General features: G+C 46.2%; 1 protein-coding gene and 1 long non-coding RNA gene across 3 annotated transcripts in view; one reads left to right on the plus strand and one right to left on the minus strand.

Moving 5' to 3' along the window:
• Positions 1–23,957, plus strand: part of SLC30A10 (solute carrier family 30 member 10) — a 37,041-nt gene extending 13,084 nt beyond the window's left edge. Inside the window, exons 1-4 of one of the 2 annotated variants that reach the window (XM_044266259.1) lie at positions 11,760–12,351; positions 13,267–13,344; positions 19,998–20,237; positions 22,976–23,957. In XM_044266259.1, coding sequence (XP_044122194.1) covers positions 11,760–12,351; positions 13,267–13,344; positions 19,998–20,237; positions 22,976–23,475 — 1,410 coding nt within the window. In that variant the 3' untranslated portion in view covers positions 23,476–23,957. Of the gene's footprint in view, positions 1–11,759; positions 12,352–13,266; positions 13,345–19,997; positions 20,238–22,975 lie in introns of those variants that run through there. The other variant, XM_044266260.1, reaches the window with a different exon arrangement.
• On the minus strand, positions 1,912–11,885 carry LOC122918099. The gene is made up of 3 exons (XR_006386554.1): positions 11,813–11,885; positions 7,554–7,630; positions 1,912–2,226 (listed from the first exon to the last, which is right to left on the minus strand). It is a non-coding gene; the product is annotated as an uncharacterized LOC122918099 (long non-coding RNA).
• Positions 23,958–25,144: the final 1,187 nt, after the last annotated feature.

The raw sequence follows: 25,144 nt of genomic DNA on the forward strand, positions 1-25,144 counted from the left end.
TCCTCTGGTTTTCTGCCTCTACAATGCCAACAAGATTGACCCAGACTGGCCAGGGCCTGGACCAGCACCCTTAGCTCCAATGGTAACAAGAGGTTAATTATGTACCAAGTTTTCCACATCTGGTAAACACACCACATCCTTTCCCAAAGGGTGACATTTAAAATATTGCTGCCTGCTCACAGAGTTTAGAAATTTGCAGCAACAACATCCTTGGCTCCATATTTTATTTGTGGCATTTTTCCTTCCCAATCAGTGTGTGTGCGTGTGTGCATGTGTGTGAGCGTGTGTGTGTAAGAGAGAAAGAGAGGAGGGAGCAAAAGGGAGGAGGGAGGAAGGAAGGGGGGAAGATAGAAAGAAGAAAAGGAGGAAGGAGGGAAGGAGAGAGGAAGGAAGGAACATTTTATTTATTTATTTTTAAAGAGTTTATTTATTTATTTGACAGACAGAGATCACAAGCAGGCAGAGAGGCAAGGAGAGGCAGGGAAGCAGGCTCCCCGCTGAGCAAAGAGCCAATGCGGGGATCGATCCGAGGACCCTCAGATCATGACCCGAGCCAAAAGCAGCCCCCCAGGAGCCCAGGAAGGAACATTTTAATTTCCATTTCCATCTTGAGCTCCTGTTCCCGGCTCTGTTGATAGTCACTCTCCTGTGGATGGGCTTTATTTATACCTCAGGGACAGCTGCCCCTGCCTTTAGCTTCACAACCACTTAGGTCTGGGAACCCTACTTCCCGCAGACGCATCTCCCCAACTCCACATTTGATTCAGGCTGAGTGTCGGGCTTAGCAATGTCCGAGCTGAAGCCATTTTGACCATGTGTGGGGACTGCCACTCCTACTTTATGCTCCCACAGACACCCGGCTTAACACAGCTTCGGAATGTTTCAGGCCTTGGGGTTGAGGGGTGTATATCCTCCTGCTGAATCTCTTGTTCTGAAGTTTGGGAGGTGCTTCTAGTGTTTTGCTTCCTTTGTGTTCTTTTCTCAGAAACACTCAGTGGAGTTGTTGATGATTTAATGGTTTAATCAAGTTATTAAAATTGTTCTCTTTCCGGGGCGCCTGGGTGGCTCAGTGAGTTAAGCCGCTGCCTTCGGCTCAGGTCATGATCTCAGGGTCCTGGGATCGAGTCCCACATCGGGCTCTCTGCTCGGCGGGGAGCCTGCTTCCTCCTCTCTCTCTCTCTCTGCCTGCCTCTCTGCCTACTTGTGGTCTCTCTCTGTCAAATAAATAAATAAATAAAATCTTAAAAAATAAATAAATAAATAAATAAATAAAATTGTTCTCTTTCCTTCTCTGCCATGCACGAGGCTGGCATTTTTGTTGGACTTTTTTCTTTCCACTTTGTCATTGTTTTTTGGGTCAGACATTTGTTTTTCCCACATGGATTTTTTTTTTTTTATTCTTATCACCGTGAGAAAAGTGAAGTCAGTGTTTTCAGGGTCTGCCAAAAGCAACTGTTGTCCAAACAAGTCTTGTCAACTCTCACCTCTTAGAGTTGGATCACCTCCTGTGAAAAGCATTTTCCACTTAAATAAAACATTTAATGCAGGCCTGGACTCAAGCTATCATATTCCTGCCTCCGTCCCCTTCAGTGTGTCCCATTCTCCCTGAGCCAGTCCTGGAGTCCTAAGTGTCCGTTTCTGGACCTGTGCCCATAGGACACAGGCAAACCCTACATCTGCAGTAACTGTTTTGATTTGAAGCCCATCTAACAGTGCTTTAAATATTCTATGCTAATCTTCCTAGGCTTCTCCTCTCAAATAGCTCTGGATTTTGTGGAAGCTTTGTTTGTGTAGATGTGCCAATCTTTCCACAGTAGTTCCTTGTTCTGGTTGCTATGTAATGAACCACCACAGACTTAATGGCATAAAACAACAAGCATTTTATGATACTTGGGATTCTGTGGTCTGGAATTTGGAAAGGAACCAGCAGGAACAGCCCATCTGTCTCATGAGGTGTGGGGCCTCAGCTGGGAAGGCTCCGCGGACGCGACGGTGAGTGACTTGATGGCAGGTGGAAGCATCATCGTCCATCTGGTTCCTGGGCTGGAAGGTCTCGACATCTAGGACTGCTGACTGGACCGTGAGCAAGGATGTCTCAGTGTAGCTTGGCTTCCTCACACTGGAGTGGCCTTGGGACATCGTACATGGTGTCTTGGGGTCTCAAACGTGAGTGCTCCATCGGACAAGACAGACGCCTCAATTGCTCTTTTGGTCCAACTTCAGATTCTATAGATTACAAACAAGTGACATCATAGGAGTGTCAAGCCCATGAACCCACTTCTTTTTTTTTTTTTAAAGATTTTATTGATTATTTATTTATTTGAGAATGAGAGAGAGAGAGAGAGAGCGAGCTCGTCTGAGTGATGGGAGAGACAGAGGGAGAGGAAGAAGCAGACTCCCACAGAGCAGGGAGCCCGATGTGGGACTCCATCCCAGGACCCTGAGATCCTGACTGAGCTGAAGGCAGACGCCTAACTGACTGAGCCACCCAGGCACCCCTATGGACCCACTTCTGATGAAGGAACATTAAAGTCACCCTGTGGAAAAACACATAGAATAGAAGATATGTTGTGTCCATATTTGGAAGAAGCAACCTGCACAGCCTACCCTCAGGCTAACAGTGCACATCCCTTCCACATACAAAATCCACTTCCCAGGACTCCTGAAGTCTCCTCCCATGGGCCGCTGTCTTCCGGCCCAGGCTCTTGGTCATCTCAGTCAGGTCCAGGCCGAATGAGGGTCCTCAGGGGCAGTTCCTTGAGTGTCTTCCCCCCCCGTCTGAAGATCTGTGAACTCGAGACACAAACGCCCTGCTCTCCGCACACCCAGCATACAATTGTGTGTGTGTGTGTGGCGGGGGGAGCCGTTTGTAGGACAGACGTCACAGAGCTGCCGTGTCCCGCAGTTGCTTTTACTTCAGACAATACTGGCAGCTTTAGAAGGATGACTTTTAATAGTTCCCTGGACCTGATTCTCTCTGGCGATGGTGGAAGCATTCCAGAGCCCAGTCGGCTCCCTGGAATCTCGACTTTCTGCCTCTGAACTGAAGGACGTCTTTGGTTCCCAGTCCCTAGTCTGATCTGATCTAACCCCCTCCTTAAGACCATTTAGAGATGGGTGCATTCCCTTTTCTTTTTTTCGTGTCTGTCTCGCTTCAGGAAAACACCCTTCTTCTGGTGCAATCTTCTTCTTTCTGAGAGCAAATTTCTCTCCCTCTCCCTTTCTACACAGTAAGACTGGAGCACGGAGTAAAACCAGTTTTAAAACTCTTGCTCACAAGGGGCACCTGAGTGGTTCAGTGGGTTAAGCCTCTGCCTTCGGCTCAGGTCATGATCTCTGGGTCCTGGGATTGAGCCCCGCATCGGGCTCTCTTCTGGCACAGAGCCTGCTTCCTCCTCTCTCTCTCTGCCTGCCTCTCTGCCTACTTGTGATCTCTGTCTGTCAAATAAATTAAAACATTTTTTTTAAAAAAGCTAAATATGTTTTAGAAAAAACCAAAAACTCATGCTCATGAGAGCCTATTGAAACAGCCCTGCCTCGATGACAAGAGCCACTTTTTTCTGTGAGGCAGGAAGCTGCTGTGACACGTCGAGGTCCAAATATGGCCAGGTTCACGCAGGAGCCTTCACGCCTCACAGCACCCACTCTGGTCCCGCCAGGAGCCTCAGCCCCCACGTGCTACTTTGGCCTGTAGAGTCTTAGCCTAATCCTTCTCCAGGCTCCTGGCAACTCACCAGGATGGTAGGGCTTAGGGACTAATAAATCCTACCCCTTTCTTACTCTCCTAGGCTTGGAAACAACTGCTAGATAAGATACAGATGGCGTTTGAACATAATGCCAACTTTACTGTAGATATGACCCAGCCCGGGATAGGACTTAGATGTGGAGCAGCAGAGAGCTTGTTAAGCATTCATCTGGCAAATCTGGAAAGGAAAGGGGAGAAGAGGTCAGCTGCGCATGCGCCATGCTTTCCCCTACACCTAGTAACTGAAGTAGTTACCCTGCTTCTGAGAAAAGCTGCGAAAACAGAAGCATAGAAAGAGGTGAAGAGTGTTGTTGTCCTCCCATCCCCCATGCCCACCCCAGGTGTCCCTGGGGAAATGCAAAGCTTGGGGAATGGAGAGTCTCCTGAACACAAACAAAAAGCTGTGAGCTCCGGTGTGAGCCATGTTCGTTCATTCCCTTCATCCCTCCTTCCGTCTCTTCCTCCCACTCTTTTATTTTTTGTCTGTTCCTTCTTTTATCTTCTGTCATCCTGCAGGCCGCACAGGGGCTGTCAAGGAAGTCTCCCTGAAGAACTGTCTTTTGAGACTGAAGGCATGGGGAGGAGGAGCTGAGTTGGGGTAGAGAAGGTTCCAGGAGGGGAGAAGACCATAAGCCACGTCCTGGAGAAGGGGCAGGGTGAGAGATAACCAGAGGGATGAGCTTGGATAGAGAGGAGTAGTGGGCCTAAGACTGAGTCCTGGGACACACCGACATTTAGAAATGAAGAGGAGGGGGAGGAACTATCCATGACATATATGGAAAACCAGGAGGCTACGTTATTTGCGGGTCAAGTGGAGAGAGTCTTCAAAAAGGAAAACCAGGTTTTCAGGAACAAATGTTGCTGAGAATGCCAAGACGAGCGTAGAAAAGCAGGAGATCCCGGCATGAGGAGGTCGTGAGTAACTTTCCCAAAGCCTTGTCCATGGTGTGGTGGAAATGGCGGTGGCCTTGGGTCGGTGACAGAGAGACTGGAATTTGAGGAAGTAAAGGCTGTGCGAGACAGTGTTTTCTGGAGTTTTTCTTTTGGAGGGAGCACAAAAATGGAGCAGGAGTAAGTTCTCCAGCATTGGTGAGGCATCGAAGTAAGGAAAGGTCCTATTTTGTCAGCCATTTTACTTTTCTAATTATTAAATTTATATTTCTCCTGAGTCATGGATGTGGAGAAGAGGAGAAAACCACTCTTAGCAACTGATAGCAGGTGTGCTTTCTCGGTCAGCTACGGACCAGGAGCGTCTGGCTGCAAGTGACGAAAGCCCTCCTTACGCTTGCTTCAGCAAAAAGGGAACTTTCATTGGTTCACATAATTAACTTGGAACCAGAGACTGAAACTCCATCAGAGGTTCTCTTTCGCTGTCTCTCTTCTCTTTCTGCTTCCTTCCCTACTGCAGAATGAAGGGTTTGGGGAAGAAAGCAAGGGGGGACGTAATGATTAGGGGCTCTGGGTCACCTCCTCACTACTTTAGTGACCAAACAAGAAAGGGAACCTCTCTCTCTCTGTGATATATTTTGGAAACTTCCAGAGAAGGACTCTATGTTGGGTCAGGTGGCCATCCTTTGACTCAAGCATTGTGGCCAGGGGCTGAGGAACTATGTTTGGCTCAATCTTGGCTATACGCCCATGTTGTGTCCAACGGGACAAGACGTCTTACCAGAAGGAAGCAGGGAAGGGTTCCAGGCGGCCGAAAACCTTGGCTGAACCGTTTACATTAGCGGTGGTTACCAATAACCATGCTCGCTTTCTATAGTTCATGTTCATCGTGGCTTCTTCATGGAAACAACAGCAATGCCTTTTATTTGTGTATTTGTACCTTCATTGTCTTATTTGATGTTGAAAACAGCGACGTGCACTAAGTAGTATGAGGTTCTTATTTGCATTCTACAGATTAGGAAACTAAGGCTCAGAAATTAAGTGACTGGTCTAAGTTGTGAGTAATTTAGCAACAGAGGTCAAGAATCTTCGTTTTCCAGATCTCATTTTCATACTTAACACAGCTTCTCATTATGTGAAAGTAATAAAATTAGGTTTCTCAGTCCAGTCACCTGATACTCTCTGCTCTTCTGACACAGAAGAGAGACTCATGATGGACAAGAAAGTATAGTAATGATAGCTGAGAAGTTCGGAGTTTTAGATTTGTAAAATAGTTACTCTAAGTGTTTTTATATCCTCAAAATATCTCATTAATCAATGTTTGATTCATAATTCATTGTATCAATCAACAGCTAATTAGTTCTAAGCCAAATAGATTATTTGAACCAAGGGGAAATAGACGATCTTATAAAAAATAGGATAATCTAAAGAAGTGAATGCCCCATTATTACTTCTCAGAAGTCAACAGTGCTTTTGGGAATGGTGACAGCCAGAAGGTCAAGAAAGGAGCCACCCTTTGTCAGCTGTTTATTATGAGAGTACGATGCAGGCTCTCCACTAGGCTTTGACTCTCACACCCACTGTGTGAGAAGATGACTCTATCTCCAGATCATAAATGAAAACACAGACGTCAGAGAAGTGAAGGGATTTGTCCAGTTGTTAATAACGGGTAGAGCCAAGATTGTATCCTATATTTGAGTGGCTCGAAAACGTATGTCTCTCCACTACATCACCTTGACTGTTCAGTTAGTGCATTTGGCAGATAAAGGTACAGGTATATATTTATAGGTTTTATTTTAACCCATGCATAATTATTCCCACAATTTCTTGGGCAAAAGGACTCTCTCATTTTCATATACACTAGTCGCATGGGGTACATTCCAAGACCTCCAATGAATGTCTGAAACCGTAGAGTACCAAACCCTATATACACCATGTTTTTTCCTATACATACATTTCTGTGATAAAGTCTAATTTATGAATTGGACACAGTAAGAGATAACCAATAATAAAATAGAATAATTATAAAAAGGAATTGTAATAAAAATTATGTGAACGTGGTCGCTCTCAAGGTATCTCACTGTAGGTACTTCCTTTCTTGTGATGATGCGAGATGATAAGATAGACGAGGCTTGTGGATGACGTAGGCATCGGGACGTCATGCTGGGCTCCCACTGACCTTCTGCGGTTCTATGAGAAGGCTGACCTTCCGGATCACATCTGACTGCGGGGACTAAAACTTCAGAAGAGGGCTAGAGGGAACTAACACAGTCTGAATATTAAGGTGAATCTAGCGGTGAAGACATCTGCTGTTTACATGGGAATGTTTCCGATGGCATTCAATAACACCTGTAAAAGCTTTCTGTAAATTATTAAGTGACACGAGACTTAATTTATAGCTAAATAGCTCAAACTATTACTGGATTTAGAATCAGTATTGGAGAGGGGGGCATTTCTCCCCTGTTTCTTGCACCTCTGACTGTTTTGGGTTTGTTTTTTTGCTTCCATTTGAATTGGAAATGGTCCAAAAGCTGACTTTTTCCCCCTTCTATTCACCAAGCAGGAGGAGTCACACCCAAATGTTGTCAGTAAGGGACAAGTTTTGGATGATGTTTTACTCGAATTCCCAGTTCTGCCTCTGATCCTTTCCCCTTTCCTCCCAATAGCCATGTCCCTTTCCACTTGCTTGCTCTCACTTACCCTCCCCTCCCTCTCCAAATGTCATGCAGAGCGCTTCCCCGTGAGTATCTTGGCATGCCCTTCAGGTCTGCAGACGGTGAGAAGCACACAGACCAGAGGTGCCGTGCCCACAGAGACAAGCCAGCCCCAAATAACATGGCATTGTTATTGCCAAATATATCAGATAGCCCAATCTCATCATCCCCGGTGGGATATACAAATCACGGCCGTTTGTTCATACCTGGGCACTCAGCAGTTGGTAACTTGCTTTCTGATACTTTGTCGTAGTCCATTTAAGCTCTAACAAAATACCACAACCTGGGTAGTTAAGAAAAAATAGAAATCAGTTAATACTCACTGAACCCTTCTTAGAAGCCGGGCACTCCACTAAGCAATTTACATGCATTTTCTCACTTAAGCCTCGCAACAACCCATGAGATAGATACCGTTATGATCCTTAGTTCACACACACCAATAAAAAGAAGGTTTTAAGGAACTTGCCCAAGGTCATGCAAGTAAGTAGCAGAGCTGGGATTTGGTTCTAAGTCTGTCTGACCCCAAAGGTCAAATTATTAACTGTTACCCTCCTCAACCTTTTAAGTTTTCTTAAATAAGTGAAAAATTAAAATGATCTAGAGTCTATTTTTTTTTTCAAAAAGAAAGTTGTATTCGTTGATGGTGTGATGAGGTTTCCATTTGACCACTGCCTAGTGCTAGTACCAGATATACCACTTTTATATAATAAAGAGGCATTTTGGAGAAACCATGGAGGAGCCACTTGGCAGGAAGGTGGGCGGGGCTCTAAATTCATGTGGGACCCGCCTCCTTTGTGTGGGCTGCAACTCACATCATTGCTGAGCATTTCTCCCTGAACAGCCCATTCAAAGTGGAGTTGACCAGACCTACTTCTTATCTTCTTTACACCTCCTGCCTCTATCATTAAAAAAAAGGTGTGGTCCCCTCCTGTAAAGGATCTCTTGAATTTAGTGTATTCTAAAAACTTTCAAGGACAAGGTGCATACTTGTGGGGTACAGAAAGGATCTGTGCTACAAAGTGTTACAAATATACACATTATATAAATTCACCAACAAGGAGCAGACATGTAAGGGAAAGTCCCCTGGAGAAGCACTTTCCTTTTGGAAAGTCCTCACCAATTACCATGCTCTGCGGGCTTGGGGCTGGGCTAATGGTGAGAAGTATCCGGCTTCTGATGATGTATTTAAAATCTGGAGGAAGGGGAGCCTGGGTGGCTCAGTTGGTTAAGTGACTGCCTTCGACTCAGGTCATGACCCTGGAGTCCCGGGATTGAGTCCCACATCGGGCTCCCTGCTTGGCCTCTCCCCTCTCATGCTGTCTTTCTCCCTCTCTCTCAAATAAATAAATAAATAAATAAATAAAATCTTTAAAATCTGGAGGAGGGAGCTATGGGGGAAAAGAGCTACAGCCTCTTTGCAATAATAGCTTGGTGCCTTCCATGAGATGTTCACTCTCTTCCTTGAAGGGAACATCATCTCTGGTCAACTAGAACAAAAAATGAAAAGAAAACCAGCTACTTTTTCAATTTCTTAAAAAAAAAAAAGTTGGTTAGTTTCTGGGTCAATACCAGTGTAGGAAGAACTTTTAGTGCTATAATCTCTACTTTATAAACTGCAGCACATCAAGTTCTATGCCAATAAAAGGTGAACTTAAAATAACCTTTCATTAGTTTAGAACAAAAGGGGTTATTAGGAGTGATTGACTTAGTATAATGTGGGGGCGGAGAAGGTTCACTCTGGAGTGTGACGCCTGGATCGGATCTTCATTGTATCACTTATGTATTGTGTGATCTTACAGTCTCTGGGGTCCAGGTCTTCACCTTTATGAGTCAGTTGTGGGGATGAAACGAGATGATGCCTATAAAGTACTCAGCACAGGGCTGGGTCATCAAAGCCCAATAAACAGAAGCTATTGAACCTCATCATTTACAGGAACGTGTAGGAGGCAGTCTGAATTTTTGTCAATGATCTTAGATTATAAAGATCCTCTCTCTCTATATATATAAACTATATACAGCTCTCTCTCCCTCTAATCATAGTTAGCTAGTCAACGCATTTCTCTTGAGCACATTGTGTTGACACCCTCTGCCTATCTTGAAGTCAGGAACCAGGCCCTGGGCAGGGCCCCTCACCCACAGCTCCCTCCTCTGCCTCCCCAGCAGCCAGCCAGCTTTCCAGTTCCATCAACTACCCTCCCGGGGCAGTGACATAATTCTTGTTAGCTGCTTTCCGTCAGGAGGATGACTGGGTAACAGGCACACCTGATAGATTTCTGCTGACCTGGAGTTTTTCTTTCAGTTGTGAATGACACAGAAATGCAGTCAGCAGGGACTGAGCTCTGTCAAGTGATTTCCACCAGCCCCTGTCTCGTCTCGACTACTTTGCTTGCTGTCCTATGTTACGTGTCGCACAGCCTTTATAGTTTGAAGACAGGATAAGCCAGGAACTGGGATAGCTTTCTCTGCAACTGAGTGTGACATCTGTGGTTCAAGAGTAATTCTGGTACACATGTGCCATCATGCTAATGTTAATAGAAGCATGCCGAGGACAGCGGGTGGCCCTCCAGCCCACTTTGCTCCCCCGCTCCTCCCGCCCACTCTCTTCCTCCTCATCTCATGCCTACTTTTTCTTCCTGTTTTTTTTTTTTTAAACCCACTTAATCCTCACAAACATATGAGGAGACACTATTACTATTCCCTTTATAGAGGAATGAAATCCAGACCAGACCACTAAAGAACTCGTCTAAAACCAAAAAAGCTCAAAGCTTTCATCCACCTATCAATATCTCTTCATTTCTTTTAAGTTATTGACCATTTTAATACTCGTGTTTAGAGATACTTGAAACGATCAGTTTTGTGAAATTCTTGGTGTTGGGATATTTTCCTGGAGGCGGGGAGGGAATGTTTAATGGGCTTCTCAAGTTTGGATACCCATCCTGTGGAAGGTGGGACCATCAGGTCAAGGACATTTTAGCACGCTTGTTAGGGTCCCTTAGGGCTAGAAGACAAGATCCTGATTTATAAGGCTAAGACAATGAATAGGGGTAGAATCAGCATGCCACTGATCGGTGCAGTTATTTCTAAGCCCAAACCACATGTGTTTCAGGAATGGTTAAAGTTCAGGGGTTAGAGACAGGAGGTGGGGAATAGAGATGACCAGACTTCACAGGGCCTTTTTGAGAATAAGGAAAGAATATAGAACAAAAACAAACCAAGAAAGAAAATTGCAAGGGCTCCCCCAACCCCCTTCCCTGAACACACAACAGCAAACATCATTCCTTTTTCAAGGATTCCAGGGCTCGGCCTCTCCCAGAGTCCTGGGGACAGTTCTCTTCTGGATAACTTTTACTTGGAACAGAGCCTGTTGTCAACAGGAAAGGCTCTGTTTGGAATAAACCTTCATGGAGGTCAGTCGATTGAACTTTGAGTATCAGGTCATGCTGTGAGGGACACAGGGGGTCGAAGAGAATATTCTCGGCCATGGAAAAATGAGACAAGGACAGAGAGGAGGCCTGTCCAGAGGTCTTTGGTGGTCAAGGGACTTGTGTCCACTCCCGGGAAACTGATTTCTGAGTTTTGCGTGGGAGGGCCACGCTTCCGAAAAGTGCGTATGGTCTGTGCTCCCCTCCAGGGCTGTCTGCAGCTCGCCTGGGGAGGGAGGCCTTGTGCGTGAAGACGCTGGGAGAAGAGAATGGGGGACACATTGTGCCTTGACGGGGGTGACAGAAACGACAATGCGCTCCTCGCGCAAAGGCTACGCGCAAGGAGAGCGGATAAAACAGCGAGACCACGGGCCCTCGTGGAGGGGGAAGCCCGAGGGCTCAGCTCCAACTTCACGAAACGCATTGCAGGAAGCACCCTGAAGGCTGGGCAGGGTTGGCCGGGGCCTCCCGGGGTTAATGCGGAGTCTATAATGCCCGCGGCGTCCCGGCACTCCCGTGAAGGCGGCCACGTCCACCGCGGCGAACACGCCCCGCGGCAGCCAAGGTCCTGATCGCCAGGAGTCCACAGGGCGCGGGGAGGGGAGAGGCTGGGGAAGCGGGGTCGGCGTGGGCCGGTGAATCCCCCCGCCCAGGGCTCAGGGTGTCGGGGAGGAGGGCGCTCCAGACACGCCCCCTGTCCCCAGCAGCCCCCCCCCCCTGCCCGGCGCTGTCCTAGAAGGCCAGACATTGGCCCGTGGCCACCTGCCAAGTGGGGCCGGGAGCCGGGACCGGGGGAAAGGGCCTCGGCGGCGGCCCGAGGGCCCTCAGAGCCTGCCGCCGCGGCCACTCCCTTAGACTCTGGCCGTGCGGGGACCGGGGGCGCTCTGCCTCCGCCTTATAAGAAGCCCGGCGCGGGGCCCGCGGCGAGGCCGGAGGCGGGCAGGGGCTCGGGCCGCGCAGGGGCGCCCCCACCCGCGGCGGCTCGGCGACATGGGCCGCTACTCGGGCAAGACGTGCCGGCTGCTCTTCATGCTGGTGCTCACCGCCGCCTTCTTCGTGGCCGAGCTGGTCTCAGGCTACGTGGGCAACTCCATCGCGCTGCTGTCCGACTCCTTCAACATGCTGTCCGACCTGATCTCGCTGTGCGTGGGGCTGGGCGCCGGCTACGTGGCGCGGCGACCCCGCGGGGGCCTGGGGGCCACCTACGGCTACGCGCGCGCCGAGGTGCTGGGCGCGCTGAGCAACGCCGTCTTCCTCACCGCGCTCTGCTTCACCATCGCCGTGGAGGCCGTGCTGCGCCTGGCGCGGCCCGAGCGCATCGACGACCCCGGGCTGGTGCTCGTCGTGGGCGCGCTGGGGCTGGCGGTCAACGTGCTGGGGCTGCTCATCTTCCAGGACTGCGCCGCCTGGCTCGCCTGCTGGGGCCCCCGCCGCCGCCCGCCGCCGCCGCCGCCGCCGCGCGAGCAGCCCCAGCCGCCCGCCCGGGGCCGCGCCCCGAGCGCCATCGGGGGCCCCCGCCGGCCCGCGGCCGCCGCTGCAAGGCAGGACGAGCAGGGGGCGACGGTGTTCTCCAACGTAGCAGGTGCCTTTCGGTTGCATCCTCCGGACCTCGCTCTGCCTTTCCCTCCTCCCGCCGGTCCCTTCCTCCTCATCCACGCCCTCTTTTTCTTCCGGGCTGTGGCTGCTGTGGCTGCTTATATTTTGTAAAAAAAAAAAAAAAAAAAAAAGGAAGAAAGAAAGAAAAAAAAATTCATGTCCTCTGTAGCTCGGCTTTAATTCTCTGCTCCTAATTTATTTTTTTTTTTTAAGGAATTTTTTTTTTTTTAAAGATTTTATTTATTTGAGAGAGAGAGACAGTGAGAGAGAGAATGAGCGAGGAGAAGGTCAGAGAGCGAAGCAGACTCCCCATGGAGCTGGGAGCCTGATGTGGGACTCGATCCCGGGACTCCAGGATCACGCCCTGAGCCGGAGGCAGTGGTTTAACCAACTGCGCCACCCAGGCGTCCCTCTGCTCCTAATTTATTGTATTCCCCACAGTGTCTCTGGTTTTCTCCTGGATCTGCAGGCCTCCCCGCCCTCTTCCCTTCCCCTTATTCTGTCTGCTTCAGAGCCTTGATTTTCTTAAATATAGTTATTATTGGGCAACAGATAGCACCCCCTATCTACGCCCCTTCATGAGGTACGGTCTGAACTTTGTTTTCTCCTTTCCGCCTCGCCCACCCTTCTATCCTCCTGGGAGTTGTGGGTTTGGAGATGGGGGTGGGATTCCACTTGCCTCTGTTTTTTAAACTTAAATGGAAGTGTGAATGAAATCCAGAGGTGGGTCACAAGGCTTATGTCAAGGCCTCAATGTACTATTCTGGATTGTGTGTGTGGAGAGGTAGGGGCTTCTGCTGAGCCGGTAGGAGTTTAAGATAACAAAACCTTTTTTTGAGTCCATTGGTTCTTTTTGTTTGTAGAACTTATACACAACACAAGGTTTCTTCTTTGAATGCAGGTGATTCTCTGAACACCCAGAATGAACCAGAAGAGACTGTGAAAAAGGAGAAAAAATCTGAAGCCCTGAATATCAGAGGTAGGATTGACTTCGGGTGGATTTGAGACTCTTGTCTGTAATGCATATGGGCTGTGCTGTACTCTGCATTTCTGTTTGCCTTTAAAAAGTTGTGTTAGAAAGTAGGCCAGTTGCACCAATAGACTATGACCCTAGCCTCTTGCCTAATGGCTGCATTGATTCGGAGTGACACACGAGCTGCTAATGATTTATCCTTGCTCCGCTTACAGCCGGGCTCACGCTGCCTGCTCCAGACACTCGCAGATCAGGAGCTACGTGTTATTACTTTACCTGATTTTCCCCACTCGTGGGTATGGCTAATGCAAATGAGGTCTATTTTAATTGAATGTAATTCTGATGAAGGGAGAAGAGAGTTGCTGGCTGCTGTCTGTCCATCGTGGCACTGCTGATTGACCCTCACGCCTCACTTCTTTCTGCCAGGACTCTGCAGCTGGGGTGGGTCTCTTGGCTCTCTTGAATCTCTACTTCCTGTCCCAAAGCGGAGGGTTCTGGTGAGGCACGTGGAAGGCACGTTACTAGCATTCTCCCTGCCATGTGCTCAAGGTCACAAGCACGGGGCAAAGGTTAGTCCAGGGAGTTTGGAGGTGCATTTCTCACCAGATACCAACATTGTATCCAGCACTTCTCTCTTCCAACTTCTTGGGCAGAGACTTGGCTTCCAAGTGATTCCAGAAGGGTCATTCCCCCCATCTCAACTTGGAGGATTTCAACAAAGATTATTTAACCCTTTACTTTTAGATGATTTGGGGGAAGCCTGTGATAGGGCTTAAATGGAAATAATATAAAGAAGAAGTAATCATCTGGGAGACATATTCATTTTTGAGAGCCTCCCATCTGTTTTACAAAGTGATACCTGCTATGCATCTACAGGGAAAGTCAGAAAGAAAAAAACAATGACAACAATCATGCATGAGCTCCTAAAAATTTCTGTGAGTCACTTTTTAAATATTGAACTGCAATAGGAGAATTTCTAAAGTGCTAGCTGGAGAATCTTTTTTGAAAAGAGAGAATCTGTATTGAAAAACCATTATCCTTTGTCTTTCTTCGGGTTCAGTTAAAAAAATGTATATATAATATATACTATACACATTTTGATATCAAATACATACTATAGAGTATATATATCACAGGCTTTTCCACAGCACTTTAATTTTTCAAGGCACATTTTGTTAATTATTCATTCTCATGCTGCAGAGAAGGAGAACAGGTAAGCGAAAATTTGCTAAGAGGACTTAATCGTGGGACCAGTAGATATTGTGACCTTGTTCAGGAAGCATGATATATGAACCTGCAGCATGATCATGAAACTTGTATGATCTGGCCGATCTTTAGTCTCAAATCAAAGCTCCTAGGTGGAACAATGCTGGGGTAAAGCCTTGCTGTACCTGGCTCAGCCCTGAGCTCCGTGGACCAGTGTGTTCTGTAGCTTCTGACAGAGGTGAATAATGCAGCAGCAAAAGTTTGGGATTTGTGCTCAAGATGCCTGGGTTTGAGGTTTGGGCTCTACCATTTAAGACTCTGACTTTGGGCAAGTTTTTGGACTCCTCTAAGCCTCCAATTCCCTCATCTTTTAAATAGTATCTACTTGAGGGGGTCGCTGTTAGATAAAGCATGTCAAGTTCTTGGGCAATGCAGAGGGAAAATGTGCTTTTGTGCCAGGCACCCTGTGGGCACAAGTCACTTGCCCTTGTAAGAATCTCACCAGGTGGGAGCTGTTTTCTCTCAGGTAGTGAGCAGAATTGCTGGGCTCAGCCCCACTGTGTAAATGAAGTTGAGTGCTCCGGGCCCTGCTGTGGCTTCCAGGAGCCTCTCCATCTTTCAGGCCAAATGGGAGGCTGGCTTCCCCTTAGGTCTTGTGTCCTCATCTTGGATCCATGATTCAGAGAAGGTGCACAGAATGTTACAGCAGACAAGGACTTAGTGGGAATGAACTCCACGTCCCCTCGTTTTGCAGATAAGGAAGCAGGGTCCTGAGAGTCTGGTGACTTCCCAAGTCACCCAGGCAACCGCAGAAGCAGAGCTGGGCTGCTGGGCTCCTTCACATTTCCACCTCTTTCCAGTCTTGCACACTGCCTGTACACTCCATGCAGAATGGCTTGCTTCTCCAGTGTAGACAGTCCACTGAGTGGTTACACTTTTGACCTTTAAGTCACTGTTTGAGAAAGCAGGACTATTCCCCCAGATCTGCAGGGGAGCAAATGACTGGCGGGGATTCTTGTGAATAAAAATCATTTCTAGATATACATACTGGATATACATTTCTCATTTCAGTGGAATAAAACAAATGCCTTCTGAGAAACACAGTCCATCTTCTGCAAAGCGCAGTGAAAGCACAATCCTTTAAAATTCTCGCCAGTTGTGGTGGATGATTTTATTTAATAGGATCAAATGCGCTACATCAAAAAATGTTGTGACAGAGGATCAGAAAGATAATTAACTTTTTGTATTTCAGGATAAGTGTAAATAGATAAACCACAATCTGGACATCATTTGAAAATAAGTCTCCTTTGATGAGATGTTTCTTTCTAATTTTTTTTTTTCCAGTAAGAAAGCTCTCTTATCCTTCCATAACCACTTGTTAATGCCCAGGGCTGGTGTTCTGTATTCCGGGTTATCAGCAAATTCAACAACACCGATGGCTTTTCCAAGGGCTGGGACACATCAAATTTCAGCTGATGTCAAATTGCCAGTTTTTCTGAGCTTTTTGAAAAACATCTCAAGACAGGAAGTGAGGGCCAACTGTTGAGGTGTCCTGTCATTGCAATTCTACCTTGTGAGAATGATGACTAATCAGATCATTGAGCTGTCTACCAAGGGCTGATCTTCGTCTCTCAGATAGTGCTGCCTGACTTACCTTTCTGAATCACAGATGTGATCCCATCAGAACCTGCTCAGAAATCTTTGCCACTTCCGGAATAAGGTCCTAACACTGCCGGCAGTCAAGGGCTTGCTGTTCCCACGTCAGCACTCCTTTCTAGACGTTTCTGCCCTGTTCTTCACCCCTTTGCTGTCCCACCTCCTCTGCTAGACCCAAGCCATCTCTCCTGTCCCCATTCCCATCTAATGCACACTCACAGTGAGGCGAGAAGAGCCCAGCCAGGCAGATCTGGTTCAAGGTCAGCCTCTGCCTTTTACCAGCTACGTGATCTTGGGCAAGTCACTTGACCTTTTTGAGCTCGAGTCTCCCTACCGACCTAGTGGAGATCACCACAACATCGCTGTGGGGTGGCGAGCGTTGCATGAGGGGTTAGAAGAGCGCAGAGGACGCAGTCCGCAAATCATGCCAATTATCACCGGCGCAATCATTTCTATGCACTTCCGTCTCAGTGGGCTTTCGGACATTGTTACAACAGACTCTTCAGAACTAGCCTCCGAGAGAAGTGAGACGGACGCTATTCTCCTCCCCATTGTACAGAGGACGGTGCTGGTGTTCAGAGAGGTTCACTTCCTCAAGGTCCATGGTGCACAGAGACTCCCAGGGTCTATGACTTCACACTGAGTGTGCTTGTCTCGCCTGCTGCCTGATGCGCACATCCTCACCTGCGGCCTCCCTTGACCTTCCTGCCTGGAATACTTCCTTTCTGAGCTCTGTCTGCTTGGAACCCCACTGCCTGTTGAGGTCCGTCCCTGCTTCAGAGTCCTGCCCAATTGCCTCATCTCTTGAGATGCCGTCCCTGAGATTGCCTGTCACAGGGAATTACCCCTCCCCCCCATCCTGAGGTTCCTGGTGCCCTTTTCTGAGAATCCTGCCAGTGGACTCTGGTCCCTGGAGGATGATGACCAGGCCTTCTTCGTCTTTGCACGGGAGGCCAGAAAACACACTATAATATCCAGTCTCTGGAATTTGAAGGAATCAGGCTTTAGGAGGATTTTCAAACTGAAGGCCATGATAGGTTGACTCATAAAACCAGTTTAGTAGACTATGATGAGCATTTAGAAAATTAACCAGAATTGAATGAAAAAGAAAAGAAAATAGTAATAAGTCATGTGTTAGGATAGACTTTGTTTTTTCACATTTGTTTCAGGGCGTGTCTCTGGGTGTGCTAGGAGGCAAAATAGGATTCTTACTGTGGATTATGGGAAAAAGAAGTTTGAAAGTTATTTTATGTAATTAGGAGGGGCTAGCAGGGAGATTTCTTAGGAGGAAAACATGAAATGGGAATCTAGTGTGTCTATGAGGCAGGGTGCACAGTGGTTTTCTATGCAGACTTGTATCCCCACTCAAACCCTTTCTGGTTCTGTGATCTTGGATAAGTTACTCAGCTACTCCATGCCTCAGTCCCCTCATTTGTAAAATGGAGAGGGTAACCACTTCAGAGAGTCTTAATATGTAAGGACATGGGACACACTTACAACATGTGATGCATGTTTGTTAACTGGCAATACAATTATTATTATTAAGTAAAAGACAGAAGTCACTCTATGTCATGGGAGTTATGGGCGACCAACCAGAAAATACTGTTTCGTTGAGTGCCTGCATTGTGTGCTTCTGGTGCTAAAATATAAACACAAGAAATGCAGAACACGGCCCTTGTCTTCACGTCACTTAGCGACTAATGGGGGAAACAAGGCTGTCATGCAGGAAACAGAGGATGAAAACGGTCTCAGGCGGTGAAACTGATGTCTAGTGCAAATAGGAAATACTTGGTTTTTGTATTTTTATAGTACTACCGTGTACTTCCCTGGAGAGGGTCCAAGCTTTGGTCTTCAGGTTTCCCTGGAGGAACAAGGTATATAGACCAGCTCTTGGGAATTTCTCTTTGTGGCTCAGAATAAGGACTGGGGAGTAAAAAGCTCTTCCAGAGGTGGGGTGTGGGAAAGGGGGCACAGAATTAGAAAGTTTATTGAATCAGGATCCTATTCTAACAACTAAACACTCTGCCAGAAGGGAAAGTGAAGATACTTTGTATTTCTGTATTATTTGGGGTGGGAGGAAGTTTGCCACAGATTGCATTTAGTATGTTTACAGAATGCCGTTTCACCTCTGATGCTACTCAGCTACGCAGAATCCTTAAAGTATTGCCAAAAAGAAGCATTCGCCCAATTAAACCATCTTCCAAGTGAGACAGTTTGGTTGTAGCCACAAGTGAGTTACGAGGATTTAGGATTCAACCCAGTGGATCTGTGGGATCCCTGGAGAGACAAAACGAGCCTTTCTTAATCTATACGCCTTCTTCTAGAGCAGTGTTCTGGAACTTTCATGTGAGTTTCAGGCCCCTGTGATCTTGTTAAAAATGCAGACTCGGATTCCATAGCCTCTGACATGGGGCCCGAGATTCTGCATCTCTTACCAGCTTCTGGGGTTGCTGATGCTGCCAGTCCACGCACCAGACTGACTAGCAGGGGTCTGATGTCTTCTGCAGAAAAAAAAAAAAACAAAAAAAGACCAAACCAACCAAACAAAAAAAACCTGGTATTTATATTTTTAAGAATTCTTCTGACAAAGTTTTCTCCTAAATCCCAGTTTAGTCTGTGTGTCGCATACAACTGGACACCCAGATCTTCTGTGTTAGGATGGTATATTTTTTGTATCATAATCAAAACATTGAAGGTTGGTTCCCTTAGTTAAATAATCGTGACGTTATTATCTCTTCAATTTTAATTTAATTTTATTTTGACAAATGGCTCTTAATTCAGCAGCAGTGTTGCTGGAGACCCTTCTTTTTTTTTTTTAATAATTGACTCCCCTCTTTTTTTTTTTTTTTAAGACTTTTTATTATTTATTTATTTGACAGAGAGCACAAGTAAGCAGAGCAGCAGACAGAGGGAAAGGGAGAAGCAGACTCTCCGCTGAGCAGGGAGCCCGATGTGGGATTTGATCTAAGGATGCTAGGATCATGACCTGAGCTGAAGGCAGACGCTTAACTGACTGAGCCACCCGGGCGCCCCCGGAGACCCTTCTTAAGGACCTTTCAAACGAGATCCAGTTTAAATGACTGAGGCTAAGTGAGGAAAAGGCAAAGGCATGTAGGAAAGGAGGGAAATGGATCAAGGAAGAGGGAAGACAAGGAATAACAAGAACCACTCTCTCTCATTTTTTTTTTAAAGATTGTGTTTATTTATTTGACAGAGAGAGAGCAAGCACAAGCAGGGGAACAGCAGACAGAGGGAGGGGGAGAAGCAGGCACCCCACTGAGCTCCATCCCAGGACTCTGGGATCATGACCTGAGCCAAAGTCAAACGCTTAATGGACTTGAGCCATCCGGATGCCCCAAGAACCTCTCTCTTGATAAGTCTTAGTTTCTTCTCCTCTTCAAAATGTTTAAAACCATTTAAATCACAGACACGTGTCTGAACGAATAAGAAGCCATTTGCACAACCTCTGTTTAGCAGTTTGGTGCCTTCTGACGAGGGGCAGGCAGCCGTGGTGAGGTACCGTGAACAGACAGTCGCTTTCCCCATGGGGGTCCGCAGCTCCAAATCTTCCTAGGCTATTATGCGTTCTCTGGGTCCTGGGATGCTGGCCTAGGGTTTTGTTTTCTGCAAAGTAGCGGACTTTTTCTTTTTTTCCATTTGAATCCATCCTGCTCTTCTAACCAAAAAGAAAACAAATAGCAACTGGTCTTCTTAGACTTGGCAACCCAGGTCACGGAGCGCCCCATGGCTCCCAAATGTGGATCTGTGCTTGAAAGGTCTTTCTTCCTTCCCAACAGGTGTGCTTTTGCATGTGATGGGCGATGCCCTGGGGTCAGTGGTCGTGGTGGTCGCGGCCATCATATTCTATGTGCGTCCCCTGCCCCCTGAGGACCCGTGTAACTGGCAGTGCTACATCGACCCCAGCCTGACTGTCTTCATGGTCATTATCATTTTGTCATCCGCCTTCCCGCTCATCAAGGAGACTGCTGCCATTCTGCTGCAGATGGTCCCCAAAGGCCTGAACATGGAAGAGCTGAGTGAGTCACGGGGTCCTTATCTAGAGCCATGCATGCCTAATGCTCCCCGGGGTCAAAGGGCTGGTGTTATTTCACAGCAGTGTTTGATTTATGTATCTTGAAATACTGTAAATCACCTGGCCACAGAGACATCTCTCATATGTTTGGTAGCCTAGTAAGATGACTCACAGCTCCAAGGACCAAGGTCCTTTGCAACCCATGACTCTCTGACTCGGCCACAGATTTTTGAGAATAGAGTGTTGGGCAGAACCTGCTCCTTGGGTCCTACCTTCACGTCAGAGATTGATTTTAAGTCCAGTAAGTTACCCTGCCAAGAACTTGATTTTTAGTCTCCTTATTCTGAAAATAGGAATCATTCATTTGCATTTGGGATCCTGCTTTCTAGTGAGCTGGTTTTATATGGGCATGTAAGTCACCGTGTCTCTTGTGACACCCTGTTTACATTTAAACATGAAATTAAAACAGGACCGTGTTTTAAATTCAGATCATTCATGGCCTCCTTCGGTAATGAAACCTCTTTGCTGGGCTCAAAGAGAAGGTCAATCTCCCACCTTAGTTGAGTGCCTCTGAGCATCCGTAGGGTAGAGGCTTGGCTGAGTTGCTAACTGGGGACAATCCAAATGCTGGTGAGAAGCTGAATGTGCTTCTTTATTTCTAGTGTTTCTACCATGACGTAGAGCCTGGCCCACTGTGGGGCTCAAAGTTCGAAGACCTTAACTTTATGACAGATCCCTGACAGGAGCTTTGAACGGGTCTTAATCCATCGTATGGCCATGGCTAGGCCTTCCCCTGGGAGGGCGTGATTTATGATGGTCACTGTTGGTCCGAGCCTGGCCAGCGTCCTGTTTAGGAGCATGCATTGGGACCCTTCTCGGGCCATTGCCAACAGCCCGTGCTTCTCCTAGTCTTTCCCCCTGAATGTTCTTTTTGCCTTTTGGAGCCTCCTCTTGGGCAGCACTGCTTTATAGTCTCAGGGCCACTTAGGTGGTCAGCTCTCCAACTGCTTTACCGTGCCGAGTCCCAACAGCCATCCTTCATTTCCTGCAACCTGCTCTCTACCCAGTCCGGCAGGCAGAGGAGGAGGGTGGTGGGGAAGGAGAAACCTAGGAGCAGACACGCAGCATTGTCTCTCTCTTCCAGGAACTTGTTTTCCAGTTGAAGAAACAAGATAAACATATCAAAGCAATTTGTGATAGATAATGGCTTATATTGCCTTTTAACCAAGTTATCTATATTTAAAAACATTTTAAAAATAGATGGTAAGAACAGAAGCAACCCTTCTATGAGACTATTATACTATATGCTGGCGACGTTCTAAGTGCTTTACTTATAGTCACTCATTTTAATTCTGCAAGTAAACCTGTGGGGTACTATCGTTATTATTCCCGACTTACAGATAAGGACACTGAGGGCCTGGGGGCTAGCTAAATTACCCAAAGTCGTGCCGAAACTGGGATTCAGACTCTGGCTAGCTTACAGGGTCTTTGCTCCTAATCACTATTCCACATCATCTCTCTAAAGACATGCTTGTTCGGGAAAAAATAGAAGACTTAAATAAAAAAATAGAAGTCTCATAATCTTGTTACCCAGAAATTACCTCTTTTAATATTTTTAAAAAGATTTTATTTATTCATTTTGACAGACAGAGATCACAAGTAGGCAGAGAGAGAGGGGGAAGCAGGCCCCCTGCTGAGCAGAGAGCCGGACTCGGGGCTCCATCCCAGGACCCTGAGATCATGACCTGAGCTGAAGGCAGAGGCCTTAACCCACTGAGCCACCCAGGCGCCCCCTCTTTTAATATTTTTGAATCATTCAATGAAACAAGCCTTTAGCTGCATAAAATTTTTGTGTGTGTATATACACTGATGTTTGCTTAAAAAAAAAAAGAAAAAGATTTTGCTTAAAAAAAAAAGAAAAAGATTGTGCTGTATATATAGTAAAACTATTTGATTTTTTCACTTAAAGATATCTTATATACATCTCCTCATATCTTAAATATGCAACTTACTTGTTAATGGCTGTAATCATATTCTTTTTATATATAATAGATTTAACTATTTCCTTATTTCCATTTTTTCATTAATACAAAAAACACTGCCCAAACCATTTTTATAAATGAATGTTTGGGTGTTTCCCTATAGGTTAAATTCTGAGTACTAGATGTGCTGGTAAAAGTTTTCCATCCATATTGCCAAGTTCTCCTCTTTCAAAAAGACACCCTATTTCATACTCCAGTACAGCCCATCAGGGTATCTGTTCCCTTGTAGACTCACCAACCCTGGGAATTTTTTGGTATGTTGTTAAACTTCCTTTCTTTAATTGCCTTTTATGGGTTCATGATGGATGTATAGGGACTCAGAGAGGATGGAGAAGATTATGGGAAAATGTACCCATATATTGGGGCACCTGGGTGGCTCAGTGGGTTAAAGCCTCTGCCTTCAGCTCAGGTCACGATCTCAGGGTCCTGGGATCGAGCCCCGCATCATGCTCTCTGCTCTGCAGGGAGCCTGCCTCCCCCTCTCTCTCTGCTTGCCTCTGCCTACTTGTGATCTCTCTATGTCAAATAAATAAGTAAAATCTTAAAAAAAAAAAAAGTACCCATATAGATACAGCTCTTTTTCTTCCCATTGTTATAAATACATCATTTTGGTGAGAATGCCTTCAGGGACTGTGTCCCTCCCGTAGAGGTACCTTGTTTCCAGTAGCCCCCGCTAACTGTCTGCTCTTCCTTGTTGTAGTGAGCCAGCTCTCAGCTGTGCCGGGGATTAGCAGCATACATGAAGTGCACATCTGGGAACTTATAAGTGGAAAGATCATTGCCACACTGCACATCAAGTATCAGAAGGACAGGGGCTATCAGGACGCCAGTAGGAAAATTCGAGAGATCTTTCACAGTGCGGGTATCCACAATGTGACCATCCAGTTTGAGCAGGTGGACTTGAAGGACCCCGTGGAACAGAAGGACCTGCTGTTGCTCTGCAGCTCCCCCTGCATCTCTAAAGTCTGTGAGAAGCAGCTGTGCTGCCCTCCAGGGGCCCTACCCCTGGCCCACGTCAACGGCTGCGCGGAACACAATGGCTGTCCCACTCTTGACACAACCCCGAGTGATAGCTTCGCTAGGCAAGAAACAACAGAAGTGGTTATCGAAGTATCTTCGGACAACTGTCTGAGTGACCATGGACAGGCTCTTAGCAAAACTCAGGAGGACCAACATTATGTCAACAGCACACATTTTTAATCTGGTCCCCACATAAACAGACTGTATAGACGAGGCGTTCTGGCTGGTGGAAAGACCTGTGTGGGCTGTATCAAATGTGCGGGGTGCTCGCTCTGTGTTCAGCGAGGGGCTGGTTGTTTGGGATGTTAATTGCATGTATCTGTTAATTTCTATGTGACTGAGAACTTTACGTTGTCCCCGGTGTCTCAGGCTGCTCTTCCACAAACTCACTGTTTTAGTTTGAACATTTATTTTAAGAAGCAAACCGTGCTCGTTATCTGTGTCAGGGACATTGAAGGCTGGGACTCCATGGCTGTGGACACGGGATTCAAAGCAGTTCCTGTTTTATTTCCACTTTCTAAGGTACCACATGATTCATGTAACTTGTAGCTGACTCTCAGGTGAGCTCATAGCCACGTACACCGAAAAAGCTTAAGAATCGTGATAACTATTTTTTTTTTCATTCCACTAGAAGATCACCAAAAAAAGGAAAGTTGGATAGTCCTATCACTGCGGAATTTTTTTTCTTTGAATTTTTTTTTTGAATAAATGAAAAGTGAACGTCTATTAGAGTAAAAAAATTCTCAGAACATTAGAGGAAGTGGAGTTTATTAGGGGAAGACAGGAAGAAAATCCGTTGACTACCTCTTCATTTTGTGAGATGGAGGGAGAACTAATGTTTACTTTCCACTGTGAAATGAATTATAGCTGCAGGGTGCTTCAGATGTTTAATGCATAAAATACCTTTTTTTTCCACTTGGAAGTATGGGAATATTTCCACTTTCTAAGGTACAACACAATACATGTATCTTGTCTTGCAGAATCAGTCCATTGGGACTGTTCTCATTTATTGCATAATGGCTCACTTTTCCTTTGTTTTTTTTTTTTTATAGGATCACACTTATAAGTATAGCATTTACCAGGAGAACATGGGTATTCCTGAGATAGAAGACTATATGACACAGAGTATTCATTCCTGCCAAAAAAAAAAAATAATAAGCTAGATTGACTTTTCTTTCACTAGGCATATTTTGAAGTATTTATTACAGTTGCCAACAAGTGACTTGATGGAAAAGCATATGTGTAGGGAAACATTGCTGCCTTTAAATGTGTCTTGGGGAGCTTAGAGTTTCCCTTATTTCCTTTTCTGACTCTGATCCATATTACCAATTTCAAATAAATTTATTAGACTCTAATTTGGATCTATAATCGACTTACATTAGCATTGGAGAAGCGTCTGTCCTGTATTGAACCCATTGTTGAGGAAGCAGTATTTTAATCAGAGGAGTTTCAAGATAGGTCTGAGAAGGTGGAAGATACCCTCGTAGAGAACTAGAGTGTTACCCGATGGGTTGCAAAATTGACGGCAATGGTTGTCTCTTAGGCTCCAGGCACTGAGTCCTGTTTCATATCTGCACAGTAGTCAACAGAAATGCTGGCTTGGTCACGGAAAAAGCGCCCGCATTTTTCAGCACTAATACCGTCTTTAAAAAGGGCCTTAGTGTTCATTCTAAGGCTGAAGTAAATAAGCAGCTGTGATCAGTAGGATAGGAATCTTTTCTCTTTCCTTGAAAATTTATGATCTGAGTTTAAATTGGCCATGAATTAAGTACATGCATTTTTATCCCAAGCTGTTTATTGGACTAGTCTGTATAGCCAAAAGAGGGGTAAAAAAAAAAGACAGTGTTTT

Source organism: Neovison vison, chromosome 10, assembly GCF_020171115.1.
Source record: "Neovison vison isolate M4711 chromosome 10, ASM_NN_V1, whole genome shotgun sequence".
In the NCBI taxonomy this organism is placed as follows: Eukaryota; Metazoa; Chordata; class Mammalia; order Carnivora; family Mustelidae; genus Neogale; species Neogale vison.